Below are 20305 nucleotides of genomic sequence, written 5' to 3' on the forward strand. Positions count from 1 at the left end.
GCATGGGAGACATGTGCACAAGGCTCTGCCACACACACTTGTCCCTCCATAAGCATTTGTGGTCCAGTTGCATGCACCTGAACTGGGGGTGGGGTGCATGCAGGGGGAGGACTCACGAAGCCTTTAAATGAAGCTGAAAGGCACCATTAAACATTATTCAGTGAAAGTGAATATATTTTCAGACTATAAAGTGATAAAATGCATTCACCTGTGCAACCACTTATAATCAGAATTTCTTAACTTTTCTAGGTCTACCACTTTTTCTAGGTGCTGCCCTGACATCCGCAGCAGGGGTTGAGACAGCCTGTCCAATGGTAGGCCCTGTTGCCTTTGATGACTTTGGCGTGGGTCCTCTGGAGAGCCGAGGCCTTGAGGGTCCTAGCTTGCTTTGGCTGTTCTCCTGTATCCGGCTGTTCCCTTTGTAGTGACAGAGGACACAATTGAGGGGCTCACAGGCAAAGGGAGAGGACAGCCTCTGAGATTCCTGAGTGGATGACCCAGAGGTGTCCAGCTGCTGCTCCTCCTCCCTTTGGGTGCCCGTGGGCCCCGACCTACTCCATGAGGGGAAAGAGCACCTGGAGGGATGTTAAAGTGCTCTGGTTCCCTTTTCTTTGCCACTGCAGGAACTCACCCATGACTACCACCATGGTGTGCAGATCTGTGCACATCTCTGCATTCAGCTGGACCAGGTCTACATGGCATCTGCCATCCTTCCCATGGAGACCTCCATACAAGCACATGTAGCACTACTTCATCAGAGAGCAGATGGATCCACTCCTCCGACTCATATGCCACTCTGTTGAGGGCTTCCAACAGCTCTGTATGGTGTTCCTGGCTTTCTGCTGATTCTTCATGATGAGTTGGAGGGTGGAATCCAGAGGCTCGTCATCTGACTTGGACCTCACAGATGCATCTTCTCCATCAGTCATCTGAGTGCCGGGGAGCTCGGCTGGCCCTGCCTCCTCCTGCTGCGGACACGTATCCATATGGTGACCACCAGATTGTGAACCTGACCCTGCTCTACATCCAGGTCCACTAAGATGTGTGTCTCTGTGCTGGTAAAGGGTGTGGGTAACTGCTGTGATGGGAATTTTAGACTGCTTATTTCCATCTCTTTAATGGAGGAGGTGTCCCATTAGCTAGAGGTGAGGACATGGATGGGGTTGAGGGACAATAAAAGAAAAACATTCCAGGCAGAAAGAGAGTCATGATAGGGGTTGAGTGAAAGAAGTGTGAAGTTGAACCAGAAGGTTAGGGTGAAAGAACATCACCATAAGTGGTTGAAGTGGTTACCAGCAAGAGCTGTGAAAATATGTGGTCCTCGCACATATTTGGTCAAGATGTTTGGTAATGGAAAGGCTAGCTTTGTACATATGGATTATGTTTCACCTTCAGAAGTTCATGAAGAAGAAGGGAATTGGGAAGGATATAATGGGTCTGATGAATTGGATAGTTGGGATACAAGTAAAGTACCAATACTTACTCAACACAATTTGTGCCGGAAACCAGTTCAGATCCAGGTCAGTCAGACAGACATGTCTGATGAAGTGGAAAATTCAACCGAAGATCAAGGTCAAAATAAGTCTTTGTTGGAGGAAACTTCTCCTCAGACTCAGGCCCAGATGGGTTCAGGTACTTGTCCAAGTTCTGAAGGTTTAGGTCAAGAAAGGAGGAATCCTCTTAGAAATAGGAAACTAGTGGTTAAGTTGGATTTGTAAATAAATTAAAAACAAGAAATGTATATAAGTTGTATGGAATTTAAACTGTGTTTTTGTTAAGGAGACAGGAGTGTAATAGCACCCTCTTGTGCCCATTTGTGTATGTACGTATACGGCCAAAACTTGATTAAACTGGTCAGTTGGGTACTTGACTTTCCATGTGGCACACTGTCTCTTTTCTGTTCTGCAAAGATATCACAGGTGATGGGCCTTCTTCTTGAATGGATGCAATACATGCGTTGACGATATTCCCAATGGTGTTACATAGGTTCCAGGATTTTGACCAAGGACACTGAAGGATCAGTCATATGCAACCAAATCCTTATATGATATTCTTAACCAACAGTTAAAGAAATGATATCCCAGTTACCAACATGTTCTTAGCTATAAATTTGTAGTTTGTACAATATTTCAGACATGTTGAAAGCTGGATCTTAAGAAGGACAGTTAGAGTACTTATGTTAAAGAGGTGCCAAAATGATGTCTCAATATTTGTTACTATGAAGGTATAATCAGAACCTGCACAAAGTAATTAGGTTAGTTAGAAATTAGTTTTGCTAATGTTACCGTCATGCCTGTTAAAGCTATTACACAACAACACACAAGGCTGGTGGAATTTTATTTTATCTGTAATGAATTCAACATTTCAGAGAACTAGTGTCGAGCAGCCTTCCAAAATTTATTGTTGCAAGATATATTCTACTGTAAATCATAAAAAGGAATATGCAGTATTCATTTTAATCCCAAATGACAAATGAAACAATGGGTGAGATGTCAAAAAATATTAGAATAAATTCTCCTGAGAAATGTAATCTTATTATATTTGTGTAACTTTTTCATTTTCAATTCATTTTCAATTTATTTGTCAGTCAAAAGTTATTGAAATAAAAATAAGCAGCATTAAATCTGTATACTTTTATGATAGGGTTTGTTATATAAACATTTGAGCACCATTTCATTGAATTTGTTGCACACCATTGTCCATCCATAAATTAGATGGAAAAATTATATCAATGAATTTGACTTCAGCTTTGTCAGTTGTGGTGAGTAGACAATGGAATATTCAGATGCTGGAGGATGGCTTTGAAATCTTTGATGTTTAATTGGCTTGCAATCTTTTGCTTTCTTCTGGTCATAGCTATTACCACAACAAGCATGGTTTTTAATTCTGTGACTCTTGTAATTTAACGTTGAGGAATTTTCAGAAAAAAAACTTTCATTCATCAAGAATTTGTGATTTGGCTCCAACCTGAAGCACAACAAAGCATTTCCTACTTCATATTTATCATTGTCATTAATTCATCACAAGGATTGAACATCCTATGATAAACCTAAATGTCACAAGTAAAGATAGCTAAGCCTATTAAATAGGCCTTAAAACCACCTTCACTCCACAGATCCCCTGATTCTCTTTCCCTCCCACTATCTGTACCCTGAGCTGATGTACCCCCATGGGCTATTCAAGATTCCAAGATTATTGTGAATTACTTCTTTCATTTTCTAGCCAAACTTTCTGCAGAAGATGGCTTAAGGCATTCAACAATGAATTCTCATGTCCTCCTCAAGGTTTTTGTATTGAGAAGAGCCCCAGATTGTGAAGTGCTTTCTAGACAGGGTTTGTGAATTCTCCAATTTGATTCTGAAGGCTCCTTCCATTGTATACTTACCAATTTCCTTCCCAAAATGTCTATTTCTCTGTATTTTTTCTTCGGGATGTATGTTATAGCAACAATTCAGCCCTGAGGAGTAAAGGCGTGTTTATGTGTGTGTTATATTATTTTTTAACACATAATGCTGAAATATCACAAATTTTAAATAATTGGATCGGATTGGAGCTTTTGAAACTTTTTAAACTTTAAATCTATATCCGTACTTTGCCATGTTCTTTAAACTTGTGAGTTCAAGGCACGTAACTCATCAAACCTGATTCAGTAGGTAAAACATCCAACAGACACCCACACTGCCATATTGCTTGGAGCTATTCTTATTTTCATTAAAGCACAAGATGGCTCAAGAATCAGGATAAATGAGGAAAAGTTGTATGGCCCATCCTTACTGCTGAAATAAGCTGAAAGAGGATGAATTGTTGGTTGACAGAGGATAGAAGAACATGAGATGAAATTATTGTGGGAAAACATTGCATACCGGCTGTGTTCAATTTAATAATTTACAGCTAAGACAGTATAAGGAACCTTGGTTCAGTTTATTATCTTAATTTGAAAACAATATTTGTTTTCAGGTTTACAATTGAAATCACATTAGTTATGTTAGATGTATTTGCGTCATGGTGTGTGGAACAATATTAACACAGTTTCCACCATGTACAATGTCTCTGCTTCATTGATTAATTTGACTTCATTCCAGTAGAATACACCAATTGCTATTTGGAGTCAGCATTCATTCTTTTTTCTCGTTTTAAGTAATAAATGAGTCTAACAAATTATCAATGCGTTATTCAGACTGTAACAAAGAAATCATCAAAGAGAATTATATTACTTTTAAGATCTTGTGACTCAAAAGTATATTTTCCTGAATGCTGACAAATCGTGTTTGTTTTTCATCTGCTAGCTCTGATCAAGATGAAGCCGAGGGCAGTCAATACACAGGCTTTGGTGGCACCCATTGCCACGCCTACCATGACGCCTATTGACACTGGAGATAACTCTACAGAGGCCGGAGGACCTGGAGAAGGGAAAAATAATGTCGTTGAGAAGCTGAAAGAGAAATTTATGAATGAACTGAATAAAATTCCTTGTAAGTATGTTTTTTTTTTCAAATCATGAGCAGGAGTTTTTCTCTGTCATGTAGTTACTGTTTTTATTCGAAATATTTGACTCCATTTATTCCCGGTTGCTAAAATGAGATTGTTTTATTTCAAGCTCTTTCTGGTCAGAATGTCCAAAATTGCACATTTGGTCAAATGTGTACCCCAGACTTCTGCATCTCCACTGGAGTTCCACATCCACTGACAATTCAAAGGCTTTCCAGGGTAAAGGTCTTTTGCGAAGGAGGAGAAAAAGGAGAGACGTTTGAGCAAAACAGAAGTTAAATGGAAATGCATATTGGAAAATCAAGTTTCCATTTTATAAGGATATTATTATGATATAATCTGGCAGCACCTTAATTAGCATCAGAATGCAGGAAGCCCTTCAGTCTTAATAGATTTAATTGATTTTGTAAGGGTAACTGAATTCCATTTGATTTACATAATAAATTACCCAGTACACATCCTTTTCAGGTTCTAATGGGTGCTGATGGGTCCAATACAGTGTGTATGTGCTCATTCCACACCAAATGTATGACATATGATCTTCTGGTCATGCATGTGTTTTGCCCCAGTTTGTACAAGCAACAGTGAAATCCTGATTTCAGGCAGCTTCGCGAAATTGATTGGTACCTGGCAGCAGCATACACCAGGCATGCCATGCATGGTGTTCTCAGATGCAGAACAGCCAAGTCAGTGGTTTTAAAGGGACCACCAGAGGGTGCTTCCAAAAAGATTACAGGGCATTTTACTAACCTGATGTGGAGCCAAGAAGAGCAGAAATCCTCCTCTAGCTCCGCATTGAAATTCTGGGCAGCAACCAGTTGCCCACATTTCCCACCCATCGCCTGACAACCCCCACTCTTGGTTATGTCGGTGGCGATGTTCCCATCAAGTCCATTTCTATCTTCTTCATGAGCAGTGCCTCTTGGGATGGGACTGGCATCCCCAGCAGCCTGGTCACTTCCTGATGGTGCAAGAAGGTCGGTTTTGAATAGACCTCACACTCATAGATTTTGGCATGGTAGCTTACTTTGCCACTGGGTTTACAAGTTGAGTGTAGACCAATTTCTAGGCTGAAACATTTAGCTATCAGGAAAGGTAAGGCCTAAGTCAAAAATTAAAGCTGTTTCTCTTAAGTGTACCGCCAGGAAGCTACACATTTCTAATGCAATGATTGATGCCAGTTTACCAATTTTTCCAATCCTTTTGCCAGTGCCACCTTGGGCTTTGATCGCCATAGCTATTGTCAGTGGCCTGCTGCTCCTCACCTGTTGCCTCTGCATCTGCAAGAAATGCTGCTGTAAAAAGAAGAAAAACAAGAAGGAGAAGGGCAAGGGTAAAAAGAATGACATCAACATGAAAGATGTTAAAAACTCAGGTGGAAATCAGGTAATGTAATGAAGAGAAAATGTAAGTCAAATTTTAATCAAGCCTGATTTTATCAAACTATGGTACATGTAAATTAAAATCATCCTGTAGTATTAATAGCATATTATAAGTCATTTAGGTGAAGAAATGTTATTGTAACAATTGGTTACAAATTTTCAGTTTAAGTTCACCTTTGTTCCTTCAGGAAATACCTGTTGATTTCATGCCAGTAATGGCCAATTGTGTCAAGTCATAATTTGGAATGTGATTGATAGAGTTGACCATTCACAACCTGAAACAATGAACACAGTAGTTAAGGCAGCTTTGACACCTGATTGGTTCTCATTTCCCAACTGTTCAGAGCAGTACAGAACTGGCTGTTATGAAGGTGAGCAGCATTGGTGGATTTTAAACACACTAGAATCACATAATCTAAACACAAATAGATTCTAAATTGCCATAATCCAACACTATTAAACTTCCGAATAATTAGAAAAACTGGAAAGTGATTGCTTTCATTATGAATAAGCCTGCAATCTCTGAAGAACCAGATGATTATGTGTTTCTTGTGAGTTTCCATCATTTCGAATTGGTTTGTAACATTCTTGCTGCCCCGTGTTTCTCTGTAACAAGGGGAAAATTCATTACCTTGATCTTTGGCCAAAAACGTAGGACATTGATTTCATGTCATATGGGAATTGCTAAAACGCACTGCTGGAACAATAACAAAATCAGAATAGCCATGTCAAATGAATGTGTTCCAAAAGCTGCACAGTTATTCATGGATATGACTCACAAACACTTTGGCCCATCTGTTCTTTGATTGATAAAGATTGCTTTGTTTTAATGAAATTTGTAATATGATTTTCACAAAGGACATATTGCTGTAACTTGTACATTTTTTCTTTCTTTTATGTAGTTCATTATTTCGAGAAAACACCACAGTGATATGTCCAAACACATTGTTATATGGTAACATTATCAGCACATGTAGGATGTAAAGTACTCGCAGAAAGGCAACTAAAGAAATGTGGTGTGAAAATGTTGAGCCCTTCACTTGTAGGTTCTTTGAAGCTGAAATACCATTTTTGGCTGTTTTTAAGCTGTTAATTCCTTATCATCAGTGTTTATTAAACTGACAAATTCTGATTGACCAAAGAATATTTATTGACTTTACAAGTATGATTACCAAATATCCTAGCTTGCTGCTTGCTGCCTTAATTAAAGAAGGAAAAAAAACATGATTGAAAATCTGATTTGCACTTGAGTGCTATTTATACGCAGATGATGTGTCAATTAGTGTCATAGTTGACAGGCATCCCTCTCTTTATTAAGGTAGTTCAGTGCAAAACTGCAATCTGGTACTCTACATTAAAATACTCCAAGCAATTGTCATTTATTTTTTTGTATACTTGCTGCATATTAATTTAAATTGAACCTTTGATGTTACTTAAAAATGTATAATGACAAATATCAAAACCATATTCAAAATCCTTTTCTACTGATGAACAAGATATCAACCAGCACAATACAACACAATAAAAACTTTTCTTTGGCAGTGTTGCAGGCTGTCTATCATACACTCCACCCATTAAGTTTCATTCACTTCAATAGAATTTGATATCAACCAGTGTGTATAGCTGATGCAGTCTGTTTCATGCTATCACCCAAGACAAATTTCTACCCGGCTATCTCAATAATATTAAAGGGACCGTATCTCTCCTCACAACTGAAGAGATTTATACACAAATTGCATTGTCTAGGCTATTTAGTAAGGTCGCTTCTTTCCTCGGACCTTTTTTGAATTATTTTTGTGCTTCTTTATAACTGATTGTATGTATGCGTGTTTTGACTTCCTTGAGATATGACGGACCCAGATTGACATCAAAGAAACTTGATGAGCACATGTGTAACCTTCAGTAGAACACTTCCTCTGCTTTTTTTGCAACAGTGAATGCATTTTTAGAAAATAGATCTTTTTTAAAAATAAATATCTACCTATAGGCTGCAAATCAAATATAAATATGCCAAAACTTCTGCTTACTTGCCTATCCTTCAGCTGGTCATAAAGGGAGAAACAACTTCAGGTATCTTAGCTGTTTCAGGTCAGATCCAAGCTTTGGTCTTTGTTTAGAACATTCTCTCGCCTTCAAGCATATAGCACAGCTGTGATTGATGGAGTTACTTGCCCAGCAGGAGCCATGCCAGTAAAATTTGTCAAGTTTATGCTTTTGAGTTTGAGGAATTTATTTACAAGTGAGACTGGTCTTAAGTCAAAAATATTCTCTGCACAATACATTTCTACTTTCGCTGAACCCCCAATGACCCTAATACCCAAGGCAGTTTATAAATTGAAAGCATGGAGAATCTTTTCAATCGTGATACAGAGGATGAAATCCACTGTTCTGAAAGGAGAAGTTTTCCACAAATGCATCTGTTATAAATGGCACAGAGTAAAATTCTCACCTTCAACAATCTTACTGAAGAGGTATTTCACAACTTCTTAATCACCTAAAATTTAAAAGAAAATTTTATTCATTCATGGGATGTGGGCTTCACTGGCTAGGTCAGCATTTATTGTCCATCCCTAACTGCCCTTGAGGAGGTGGTGTTGAGCCGCCTTCTTGAATCGCTGCAGTCCATGTGGTGTAGGTACCCCCACAGTGCTGTTAGGGAGTTCCAAAATTTTGGCCCAGCAACAGTGAAGGAATGACAATATAATTCCAAGTCAGGATGATGAGTAGCTTGGAGGGAAACTTGGACGTGGTGATGTTCCCATGCATCTGCTGCCCTTGCCTTCTAGGTGGTAGAGGTCAAAAGTTCTGAAGATACTGTTGAAGAAGGCTCTGTGAGTTGCTGCAGTTCATCTTGAAGTTTGCATTGCTGTTGTGTATGGGTGGCAGAGGGAGTGAATGTTGAAGGAGTTAGGTGGGATACTGGTCAAGGGGATTGCTATGTCTTGGATGCCGTTAGGTTTCTTGACTGTTTGAGCTGCCCTCATCCAGGGAAATTGAAAGTGTTCCATTGCTCCCGATTTATACTTTTAGATCAGGCTTGTCCAACCTTTTTGCATGGTGAGCCACACTTTCATTCTCTTTTTCACTCAAGGGGCCAATAAGCAGATTTTGGAAAGATACATGAATTTCAACAGAAGTTGAATATAAATAAAAGAAGCAACTTGCTAAACAAAAATAAAGCAATGTCAAAGCAATAAATTGATAATTTTTAACAAAGAGTAAAGAATAAAAATGACCATTAGAGTGTAAGAGAGTGAGAGTGGGTGTGTCTAGCTCACTTCCAATGTGAAGGCGTTTACTCACTCACTCTCACCCACTGTGAGAGTGGGTGAGAGTATGTGCTGGTGTGTGGGGATCAGGGTGACTGAGTATCCTGAGACTAGGGGTGGAATCGTCTCAGATTTGTACAAAGTGTGGTAACAGGCAGGAAAAATGATGCTTTACCTGCAGCTTTTCATGCCGTCTTGTCCCATTCCTGGTGCGTTCCGCCTCATTAATAATACATTCCTGGGAAACATGCTGGATCGCTGGTGGGGCGGCCTCTGATGCGCCCACCCCATCATCATCTCAGGCAGTCAGTAACCCGGGTGCCCTATTTAAAGGGCGCCCCCGCACAGAGCTAGCTCTCTCTCTCTAAGTGATCGGAAGCTGCTGCAAAGTCATGGCTGCCAAAGGGAGGAAACGTGCTGCCCCCAAATTTAGCAACACCTCCCTCAGGTGCCTATTGGACACTGTGGAAGCCTGCCGTGAAGCCCTCTGGGGTTTACTCTGGGTGAAGAACAGCAAGCAAGGTCATCACTCTAGCATGGGAGGCAGTGGCAGTAGTGGTCAGCGCCAGTGGCTTGCAAAAGAGGACAGCCACCCAGTGCCGAAAGAGGATGAATGATCTCTGTTCCACCAGGGTAAGTCACTTTTCTCATAACCCTCCACTCACATACACACTCAAACCCGTCACACATCTCACTCTCTTACACTCTAATGGTCATTTTTATTCTTTACTCTTTTTTAAAAATTATCAATTTATTGCTTTGACATTGCTTTATTTTTGTTTAGCAAGGTCAGTAATCAAAATATTCAAAGAGGCAATTATCTGTGATTTTAACCTAGCATTCCGGCAGAGCTTGGGAGCGCTTCTTCAATGAAGCTGACAGGCTGGGGAAGCCATGCTGAGGTGAGAGGCTTTTGTTCACAGCAGTTCTGCTGAGAATGTGCTTTCACTGCTTGACAGGTGAATTCCAGCTTCTTGCAACTTAGTTCACCTGCCTTGGATTTCAATCAACATGATCTGCAGTTCCCTGCAGCCAGCCTTCACTGCAGCATGGAAGCAGTTTATGCTGCTCTACTTTGGACCTCTGATGAGGAACAAGAGGTGCTGAAGCAGCAACACTGCCAGCCAGCAGGAGCAACATCAGTACCAGCAGCAGCTGCCTCCTCCTCAGACACACGCCACTCCAAAGCGCAGAGATGATGGACATAGAAATCCAGCTGGAAGGAGGTGAGACCCCCAACACAGAGTCTTAGAGGCAGAAGATCAGCTCTCTCAACATGTCTGAGCACCAGTGCCCCAGTAGGTTCAAGTTTGCACAGCAGGACAGTTCTGACATCTGCAGCCTCCTGGAACATGACTTCCTTCACAGTGGAGAAGGTGGGCACACATTACCGATGGCTGACAAGATGAGCACTGGCTGTTAGGATGGGAACGTGAGGAGATGCCTGGAGAGAGAGGGAAGGAATGGAGCTGCAAGTTATGTTTGTCTGAGAACGCTGGAAATGTCAGAGTGTGGAGCTTGGCACCTGACGTTTTGTGCCACTTACCTTTCCTGCCCACCTGAGGTCCTTCAACTTCCTGGGGCACTGAATCCAGATTCAAGGGACCACACACCTGCTGTTCACTTCTTTGACCACTTCCATCCACATCTACTAGGTTGGAGAGGCTGTCCTCTTCCTCATGTCCTTGGCCAACGTCATCTGTTTCACTTAGTCCCACCGCAGGAACTCCAGGACACCCCAAAGCGGGATGCTAATGTTGTGGCTGGGTTAAAGAGCCACAGTGAAACCCACTGACAGAACAAACAGGTTCCAGACCCATGACCAGCCTCCCCTCTGTGTTTGAATTGGTTCTGATAGATTCCACCCGGCGTGGCTCAGTGAAAATTCTTCAATTTGGTTGGTCGAATGGTGCCAGAGATCCCCTGTGGAGGATGCCACATCGGATCAGATACCAAATTTGATCCAAAACCTGGGAAAGCTTTGTGGGTAGCTGTCAGAGTGGTGTTCTGTCGCTGCTGACCATGAAACCCAGGCCACTAAAAGAAACATTCCCCACCAACATGAACTGCTGACAACATTACAGGCAGTATACAATTGTCAGTTATAGCTGTAACTAACATGTTGGTAGTCAGACCATGTTAATATATTGTAAGTCAAAGGCCTTTTGAACAGCCTAGGTGAGCTCCATTAGGTCTTACATTTGGCTCATTGTCAGATTTACAAGAACTTTTTCTGGAGTACTTGACATCAACTATGCAATAGAAAACTGTATTTTTAACTAGATTAACTCCTCCAGTGAACTTAATGTAAACACGTTCCTTCAGGGTCACTTTAAAACCAGTCTAAAACTTGCAAAAAAAAACTCACGTGAAATTTTAAACTTGATGTGGACATTGAAGACGGTTTATAGTGGAGTTCCTCAGAGATTGCTGTTAGGACTCTGGCTCTTCCTGATATATTAGTGACTTAGACTTTGGCGTACGTGACACAATTTCAAGATTTGCGGATGACAGGCAACTTGGAAGTATTGTGAACTGTGAGGAGGATAATGTCAAAATTTAAAAAGAGTATGACAGGTTGGTGAATTGGGCAAGCAAGTGGCAGATGAAATTTAATGTAGGGAAGTGTGATGTGATTAATCTTTGTAGGAAAAACATGGAGAGATGATATAAAATAAAGGGCACAATTCTAAAGGGAGTGCAGGAGCAGAGGAACCTAGGGGTATAGGTGCAGAAATCTTTGAAGATAGCAGGACAGGTTGAGAAAGCAGTTAAAAAAAACATATGATCCTGGGCTTTATAAATAGATGCATAGAGTACAAAGACAAGGAAATTATGATAAACCTGTATAAAACACTGGTTCAGCCTCAATTGGAATATTGCCTCCAGTTCTCAGCACCATACATTAGGAACAATGTGAAGTTATTAGAGAGAGTGCAGAAAAGCTCCATAAGATTAGTTCCAGGGATGATGGGCTTCAGTTACAAAGATTACAGAGAAGAGAAGATTGAGAGATTTGATAGAGGCATCCAAAATCATGAGGGTCTAGACCGAGTAGATAAAGAGAAACAGTTCTCACTGGGGGAGGATCAAGAACCAAAGGGCACGGATTTAAGTTAAATTGGATAAAAGAACAATAGCGACAATAGAAAACCTTTTTCACACCATGAATGATTAGGGTCTAGAATACACTGCCTGAGAGTGTGGTGGAGGCAGATTCAATTATGGCATTCAAAGGGGAATCAAAATCAATATCTGATGAGGAAAAAGTTGTTGTCTATGTGGAAAAGACAAGGGAGTGCTACTAGGTGAATTGCTCTTCCAGTGAGCCAGCATGAACATAATGGGCCAAATGGCCTCCTTCTGTGCTATAACCATTCTATGATTTTATGAAATAAAAGCCTCAGTAAGTTCCATCGACAGGTTTGGTCAGCACCATGTATCCTGTTGAACACAAGAAACATTTTGATCATAGAAACGATGATGATGATTTTGATATGACTTATGTTTCATAGAGTCACAGAGGTCTACAGCACAGAAAAAGACCCCTCGGCCCATCGAGTCTGTGCCAGTCAAACAAGCACCTAACTATTCTAATCCTATTTTCCAGCACTAGGCCCATAGCCTTGTATGCCATGGCATCGCAAGTGCACATCCAAATACTTCTTAAGTATTATGAGGGTTTCTGCCTCTACCACCCTTTCAGGCAGTGAGTTCCAGATTCCCACCACCCTCCAGGTGAAAAAAAATTTCCTCACATCCCCTTTAAACCTCCTGCCCCTTATCTTAAATTTATGCCCCCTGGTTATTGATCCCTCCACCAAGGGGAAAAGTTCCTTCCTGTCTATCCTATCTATGCCCCTCATAATTTTATATACCTCAATCATGTCACCACCTCAATCTCCTCTGTTCCAGGGAAAATAACCCCAGTCTATCCAATCTCTCCTCATTACTAAAACTCTGCAGCCCGGGCTACATCCTGGTAAATCTCCTCTGCACTCTCTCTAGTGCAATCACATCCTTCCTATAATGCAGATTCCAGAACTGTACACAATACTCTAGCTGTGGCCCAACCAGTGTTTTATATAACTCCAGAATAACCTCCCTGCTCTTATATTCAAAGCCTTGGCTAATAAAGGCAAGTATCCCATATGCCTTCTTAACCGCCTTATCTACCTGATTCGCTACCTTAAGGGACCAGTGGACATGTACACCAAGGTCCCTCTGATCCTTGGTACTTCAGTTTAAGTTGGTATTTCAGTTTAAGATGATAAAAATTGTTCTGTAGAATTCACTGTGTTTGGAAAATTAAGTTATAATTTGCAACAGTATTATTAAGCTTAATCTAACCATAACTTAGAAATATATTATAGCTGTCATTTGATATTGCCAAATCCACAACTTCAGGAAAGCAAGTATTGTACTAGATTTAAAGAGATCCTGCTATCTGCAACTATGATAATTAAGGCAGCACTGGCTGCTTATCGGGTACAAGGTCAGCCTGAGTTTGTTTATTCCACTGTTAGTACTCCACTACAATATCGAAACATTGCTGACAAGTGGAAAGCTATTTGAAATGATTAGCATCAGTGTCATACTGTCACTCTTGGAAAAGAGTTTTCACATGGAAGACTTCTAATTAAACAAAAAGCCTTTGGGATTCACATGGGACAGGAAATGGGGGAAATAAAAAACTGGAAACTGAGTACTCATGAGAAGTGAGTTGTCAGCGTGGAGGAAGTGTTCAGTGAAGACCGCCAACCGCCTCAAGTGTTCAATGCTTTGCGCCCCCCTTTTTACGCACCTGTATAATTGACCTGAAAGTCAAAATCACTTGTACATTTGTCAAATTTGTGAGAGTAGAGGCATAGAAAGTAATTTATAATTTGAAGAATATATTAGTAATGCAAGTGAAATTCCTTAATGACAAATGTAAAATTTCCCCAATCAGCAAATGTGTGACATAAATATACAATGAATGAAATATAATTTGCTGTGGCAGACTTCAACAAGTAACCTAGTAATAATACAAAATGCATAATTTCCAGCCCAGACAATATTGCAAAACAATTTTTAAAAAAGGGAATATTGAAGTGTAAGGTGTTACCCCATGATTGATGTTTCTAGGAGAGAATTAATTCATGCTGTAGAGAATTGGAGATACAATGCTGTAGCTCTGTCTCTGATCTTCTCCTAAAAACATCTTTCCTTTTGGGAATACAGGTTAGTACAGTACAGTACAAGTTTATAAAGATTATATGAAGGTTTTATAGTGTATTGGTCAGACCATAAGTTGATTGTAAAAACAGAAAATGCTGGAAAAACTCAGCAAGTCTGGCAATATCTGTGAAGAGAGAAACAGAGTTAACGTTTCAAGCCCATATGACTCTTCTTCAGAGTTGAAGAGAGGTAAGAATGTGATGGGTTTTATACTCTTGAAGAGAGGGGGGCTACAGCAGGTGGAGCAAAAATATTAGCCACTATTAGAACCTTGCTTAGTCTTTAACACTATCTATAACAGTCCCATTGTCTTGTGGCCATGACATTTTTGTCAAATCTCTCCTGAGCTCCCACCTATCCCTGACCTTCTATTTTGCTCCACCCCCTCTCCAACCCCATCACATTTCTACCTTTCTTCAGTTCTGAAGAAGAGTCATACGGACTTGAAACGTTAACTCTGTTTCTCTCTCAACAGATGTGACCATACCTACTGAGCTTTTCCAGCATTTTTTGTTTTCATTTCAGATTTCCAGCATCTGCAGTATCTTGCTTTTAAATAACTTGCTTGTGTTCAGTTTTGGACATCACAATAGGAAGGCAATATATCAGAGAGCATGCAGAAAAAAGCAACAAAAGTGATCAAAAGTATGAATGGGATAAGCTTTAAAGAAATATTAGTCTTGTGACCTATAAAAAAGGACATTAAAGGAAGAGAGCCGTACTGAAGTAACTAAAACATGGAATGGTGCAAATAGTTTTTTCAAGATAAGTCAGGCCAGTAGAATCAAATGACATAACTTTAAATTAATGAGAAGTAAAATTAAAACAAGTATTGAAAATTAAAACAAGTATTGAGAAAAAACTTCACGGAAACCATAATTAAATATTTGTAATATTTTTCAGGCATATTAATAGAGCCAATAAGTGGCACAATTTGCACTTATCTGGTGTTTTTGATGTAGCAGGTTTTCCGAAGGCATTTCACAGGGGAGGGAAGGAGTGCTGAGGCTAGAAACTGAGTAGAAGCTAGAGGTTGAGTTGGTGAAATTAATGAAAGTAGATATAACTAAATTAAGAAAAGATGTGGTTCATCAAACTCCTTATATCTGAACAAGGTGGAGTCTTTGGACCGCAAATGCACCTATTTATTCATCCAATCAACTGGGAGATGAACTCTTCAAAATTCCTTTCCAAATTCTTAGACAATCAAGTTACTCCAGGAGATAGCTAAAACTCATTAGTTTCCTTATTCTCAGGTATTATGCAACCTATATAAATTGAAATGTCGTCCTCTCCAATGAACATGCCCCATTCCGTTTTGAAGAACTACAGGGAATCCATCGTCACCACACACTCTGGAAATATATTTCAGGAGACAGTGACTCTCTGAACAGAAATGCTTCCTAGAATCTAATCTTATTCTTTATTGATGCTTTTTAGAATTATGCTCCCATCGTTATACCTCTCAAATACCTTATCAAATTGGTCATTTTAAAATTTTCAATTATATTTTCTTTAAGCCTGCATTTCTCAAATGAAAATAGTCCCAACTCCTGGAGTTAAGAACAACAAGACTAGATATTATTTTCATCGCCATCTTCTATATACTCTCCACAGTCTTACCTCCAAAATTTGTGGGGACCAAAACTAGGCACAGTACACCAAATATGGCTATAGTAAATATAGTGCAGCCAAAACATAGTATTCCTAGTTTTATGTTGTACTGTCCTAGCAATACAGCCTAAAGCTTTATTTGCTTTGTCAATGGCCTCCTCTTTTCACATCTGGATCTTCAATAATTCATCTGCCTTGACATTTCTGTTCTTCTGTTCTATATTCTTTAGTGGGCTCCTGTGCATTGCAAACACACGCCTGGATTGTCACAAACACAAATGTATAACATTGCATTTTACTACCGTGAAGGACATTTGCTAGATATGGGACAATTCCTCCAACTCGTATGATATAAATTCTAAAACCCATGCTCAATTTTATATCTCCAATCTTGTGAATTGATCTATTCGCAACCTTATCCAAATCATTTATGAAGATAATAAACAATTACAATCTGAACATTAGACTCTGTGTCCTGTTCCATGCAGATCCACTCCCTTAAATGGCTCCAAGCCTACCATATTCCAACAAATTTCCTATCCAGCATAATATCTGGCCACATCTGATGTTGTGAAAATCCAATAGCCATCAGTGTGGCACTCTTATCAAAGGCTTTCTGGAAATAAAAGCGTGCAGCATCACTGGTATTCAAGAAAGCAGATTTATATATGAAGACTTGGTATTATTGATTTTTATCATTTAAAGGCTGTCCAAAGCGATGATGATTGTTGTCTGATGGCCATTGTGTTTTTTTTCCCCCAATTGAGTTGCTTTGTCACAGCAATGTCATCACCAAATGTTTTAAACAACCCCAGAATTTCTGGCTTGCAAGCATATGAGTTTTAAGCCATTAGCAATGTATTCCTTTATAGATTCACATGCTAACAATATCGGTGACGTAATCTTCAGCTAATAGTTGGAAAATTCATGCCCTTCGTCTCAGTGAGAAATAAGTAAAGTGTGTAGGAGTTATTTGTTATTTTAACTTGGTTTCATTCCCAATTTGTGCTGAGGTAGTTCATGAAAGCTGGGGCAGCAGTTGGAGTGCTGCAATTGGCCTTCACATCTCTGAACAGAAGAGAATTATCAGTCCAGGTGATTGGCCCTGATTGCTGTTGCTAGTATGGAAATATGTATAGAAGGTGGGGGCAGCACTGGGCTCAGTGGTGTTGTCTCTGCCGTTTACGGATGAGGCACTATATGAACAATGGACCCTTGAGTGAGACGCTAAAGAGCTTTTGGCATCAATACCTCAACAAACTAGAAAGCAAGGGAACAGAGGCAGGAAAATTAGAACAAAATCATTTTAAAAGAAAGGTGAACCTGATGAAAAGTATTACCTTTTGTCGTTTTGAATTACAGCCGATCAATTTATGTGTAATGACAGATAATGCACACTGCACATTAAGCAAACAGAATCAATCTGCTATCTGAAAACAGTTTTGTTCGAGCTACTCTGCGTGCGTCATATCTCTTTGTGGCATTTTGTGAAGGTTTACTGCCTGTTTTGTCTTTTCAATTTTTTTTCTGTGCTCTTCCTGACCTATATTGTCTGACCATATTTTCTGACTATCCTGGATTTCTACTGGATGGTAGGTTCTTCCAAGAATTTGTTTTATCTTGGTTTCAAGGTTTAACCCTATGCCTGCACATGTTCCCTTCTGTACTCTTGGGAAAAAAAAACATATTTTGAATATCAGTGGTGATTTGAGAACAGAGGATTAAGGATTACTGACGTCAGGTTGCAATTTAGTAAATACATTTGTTGCTGGACAATGAAAAGCTACGTCCAATGCATGTTTAATGAAAAAGTTGGCTTCTTAGTGGCAAACACAACAATCAGACTTTTGCTGATTTACTCGAACATGAAAACATTTGTAATTGGACTGTGAAAAAAATCAATGGCAATTTAAAATAACTTATTCAGAAAAAAAGTGTTATTAATCACAGCATTTATTGCTAAGGAGTGTTCCTTTGACATTTTGCGACTGCTTAAATTGTTCTGGATTTCTAATAAGTTGGAAAAGTGATTATTTTTCAATATAAGGAGCTGATTGGAGCTGGGGTGGTGGTGTGGATAGTAGAGTGTGGCTGTATTAAACCTACCCAAATAAATATTCTTTCAGCTAGCTGGCATTGTTACGTTCCCTGATAATATGTCAAATGTCCTCAGTCAAATTAAGAACAAATACCACTACATAGCTGTGAGTCAATGCCTGTCTATTAGCATCAGCAGGTAGCCAGTAAAAATTACAACAGCCTAAACAATGCACAAGCTAGTAATCTCAGCAATTATGGTGGGCTTTTCCAGGTCTTGGAAGGTTCCCTATTTTGAATCCCACTAGGGGCGCATCTAGAGTGCCCACCATATTCAAATGGCTGGAAATGTCCAGCAGAGGTTGCCCTTCCATCCTTGACTACACTAAAATATCTTTTTGAAAAAGTTTGCATCCTCTTCAGAGATCCAGGCCACAATCAACAGGTGGGCCCCTGCTTCTGCCTATCTACCAGGCCCCACTGAATGCTTATGGCTTTTGGTGAGGTGGGTGGAAACCATGGATGAAATTTGAAATGGAGTTATTGCGGGGGTGGGGAGCGTGAGGGGAGTACGTGGAATGCGGGGACCCAGCACTACCAGGGCCCGGATCTTCTAAGGAGCGGCAATCATCGACATTTCTTGCCGAGTCTTCCAAGACCAGCTACTCCAAAAAAAAGTGTCCCTCAGAGAATTCCACCACAGCACTGTAGTGTCTGAGGGAGGACAGGACACACCCTGTTTTTACTGCATTAACTGCCATATAGTAAGTTTTAATGTCCAGTGTGTGAATGTTAATGAGTAGGTGAATAGGTAGGGTGGTAGGTGAGTAGGGTGGCAGGTGGGTGAGGTGGATAGGTGGGTCAGGGAGTACTCAAGTCGAGCTGGGGGGCTAGTTGGGTGGTGGGGGGGTGATCAGGTCTGATCAAGGAGGGGTAGTTGGCTTGTCAGGGGGTATTTGGGTGGTCAGGAATTAGCATGTTTAGGAAGGGTGGTCACATCAGGTTGGAGTTGTAGTAGGGTTGTTGAGGGGCAGTCAGGTCTGGAGGTAGGCTAGGGAGCTGCTGGGAGGGGTCCATGTGAGTGATTGGAGGGTCAGTTCTGTAACTCAAGAGTTAGTCTAGATTTTTATCTGTCTAACATTACCTGAGTAGCTATTTAGGTAAGCCCCACAGAACTCCTCAAAATCTAGTTCAGAGTTGGAGACATTCGCAGGGAGGGGAGTTGCCCATCAGAAGTTCAAATTTCTGGGCTGTTCCCACTGAGGTCAGCGCGTTGGGATTCCCGTAAGGTCCCGCACACAACTTGGGCCTTATGTCCGGTCTCCTGATAGATCTGGGCCCGGGTGTCCCAGTCAAATTTCCAGCTGTCGTAGGTTCCCGCCACTGCAGGAGTAAAGGAAACTATCACGGAATTCCAGGCTCAATGGTTACAAAGTCAATTGGAAAACTTTCACTTTAAGATGCAAATAATGGCACAGAACTTATAAATGGGACCTTCTCAAAAACATGCTAGATTAGTAGTGAATGATATTTGAGCAAATGATTCACCAATCACGTAGTCTGAGCACCTCCACGATAATAGATTTATATCCACATTATTTATTTTGTTTGACTATCAGGTATTTAGTTAATTACTAATTAATTATCATTTTGTTAATTGCAAGGTTATTACTAACAGTAATTACTATACACAAATTACCAGTTAACACCGCACAGGACTTCAATTATTAATTATAAGCAATTTATTTCCAAAGGATACTTCCATAAACTCGTACAGATAGTATATTGCTTCTAACCCACCTATTTTGTCTTTGTTATTACAACTGAATATTTTGTCACTGCAGAGTAGAACATTGCTTGAGTCATAACAATATTGCACCATATCTGTTCAAAGCATTTCAAAGTGCTTCACAAACTGAATTGCTTTTGGGGAAATGATTATTGCCAGGCAAGCAAATCTGGGGGTCATTCTGTTCAAGCGCATCCCTCAAATGAATAATGACCAGACAAGGAGATGAGGTTTTTATGATGCAGTTTACTCCTGAAAATTTAAATTTGATTTTAGCTCTAAAACCATTTCAGTTATCCAGTCAGTTGAATTAAAAAATGTAAAAGTCACAGAAAAAAAAGTAGGAATTTAGGGCTAGAGATAGTCGAATTGTCAGATGAATTTAAATTAAACCACTTTGAACTAAGGGGAATGGACTGAATTAGCTGAACAATGGGTGTGAATCTAACAATTCCTTTCATTAGCTCATGTCCTGGGATCTTTAATGAGTCAGGAATGAAATTACT

At 40.0% G+C, this 20305-nt stretch overlaps 1 protein-coding gene across 2 annotated transcripts in view; it reads left to right on the top strand.

Moving 5' to 3' along the window:
• Positions 1-20305, top strand: part of LOC121281775 (synaptotagmin-B) — a 261001-nt gene that overhangs the window by 100805 nt on the left and 139891 nt on the right. For both annotated transcript variants that reach the window (XM_041194744.1, XM_041194745.1), the window contains exons 2-3: positions 4287-4472; positions 5699-5874. In XM_041194744.1, the coding sequence (XP_041050678.1) occupies positions 4298-4472; positions 5699-5874 (351 nt within the window). In that variant the 5' untranslated portion in view covers positions 4287-4297. The remainder of the gene's footprint in view (positions 1-4286; positions 4473-5698; positions 5875-20305) is intronic.

Source organism: Carcharodon carcharias, chromosome 9, assembly GCF_017639515.1.
Source record: "Carcharodon carcharias isolate sCarCar2 chromosome 9, sCarCar2.pri, whole genome shotgun sequence".
In the NCBI taxonomy this organism is placed as follows: Eukaryota; Metazoa; Chordata; class Chondrichthyes; order Lamniformes; family Lamnidae; genus Carcharodon; species Carcharodon carcharias.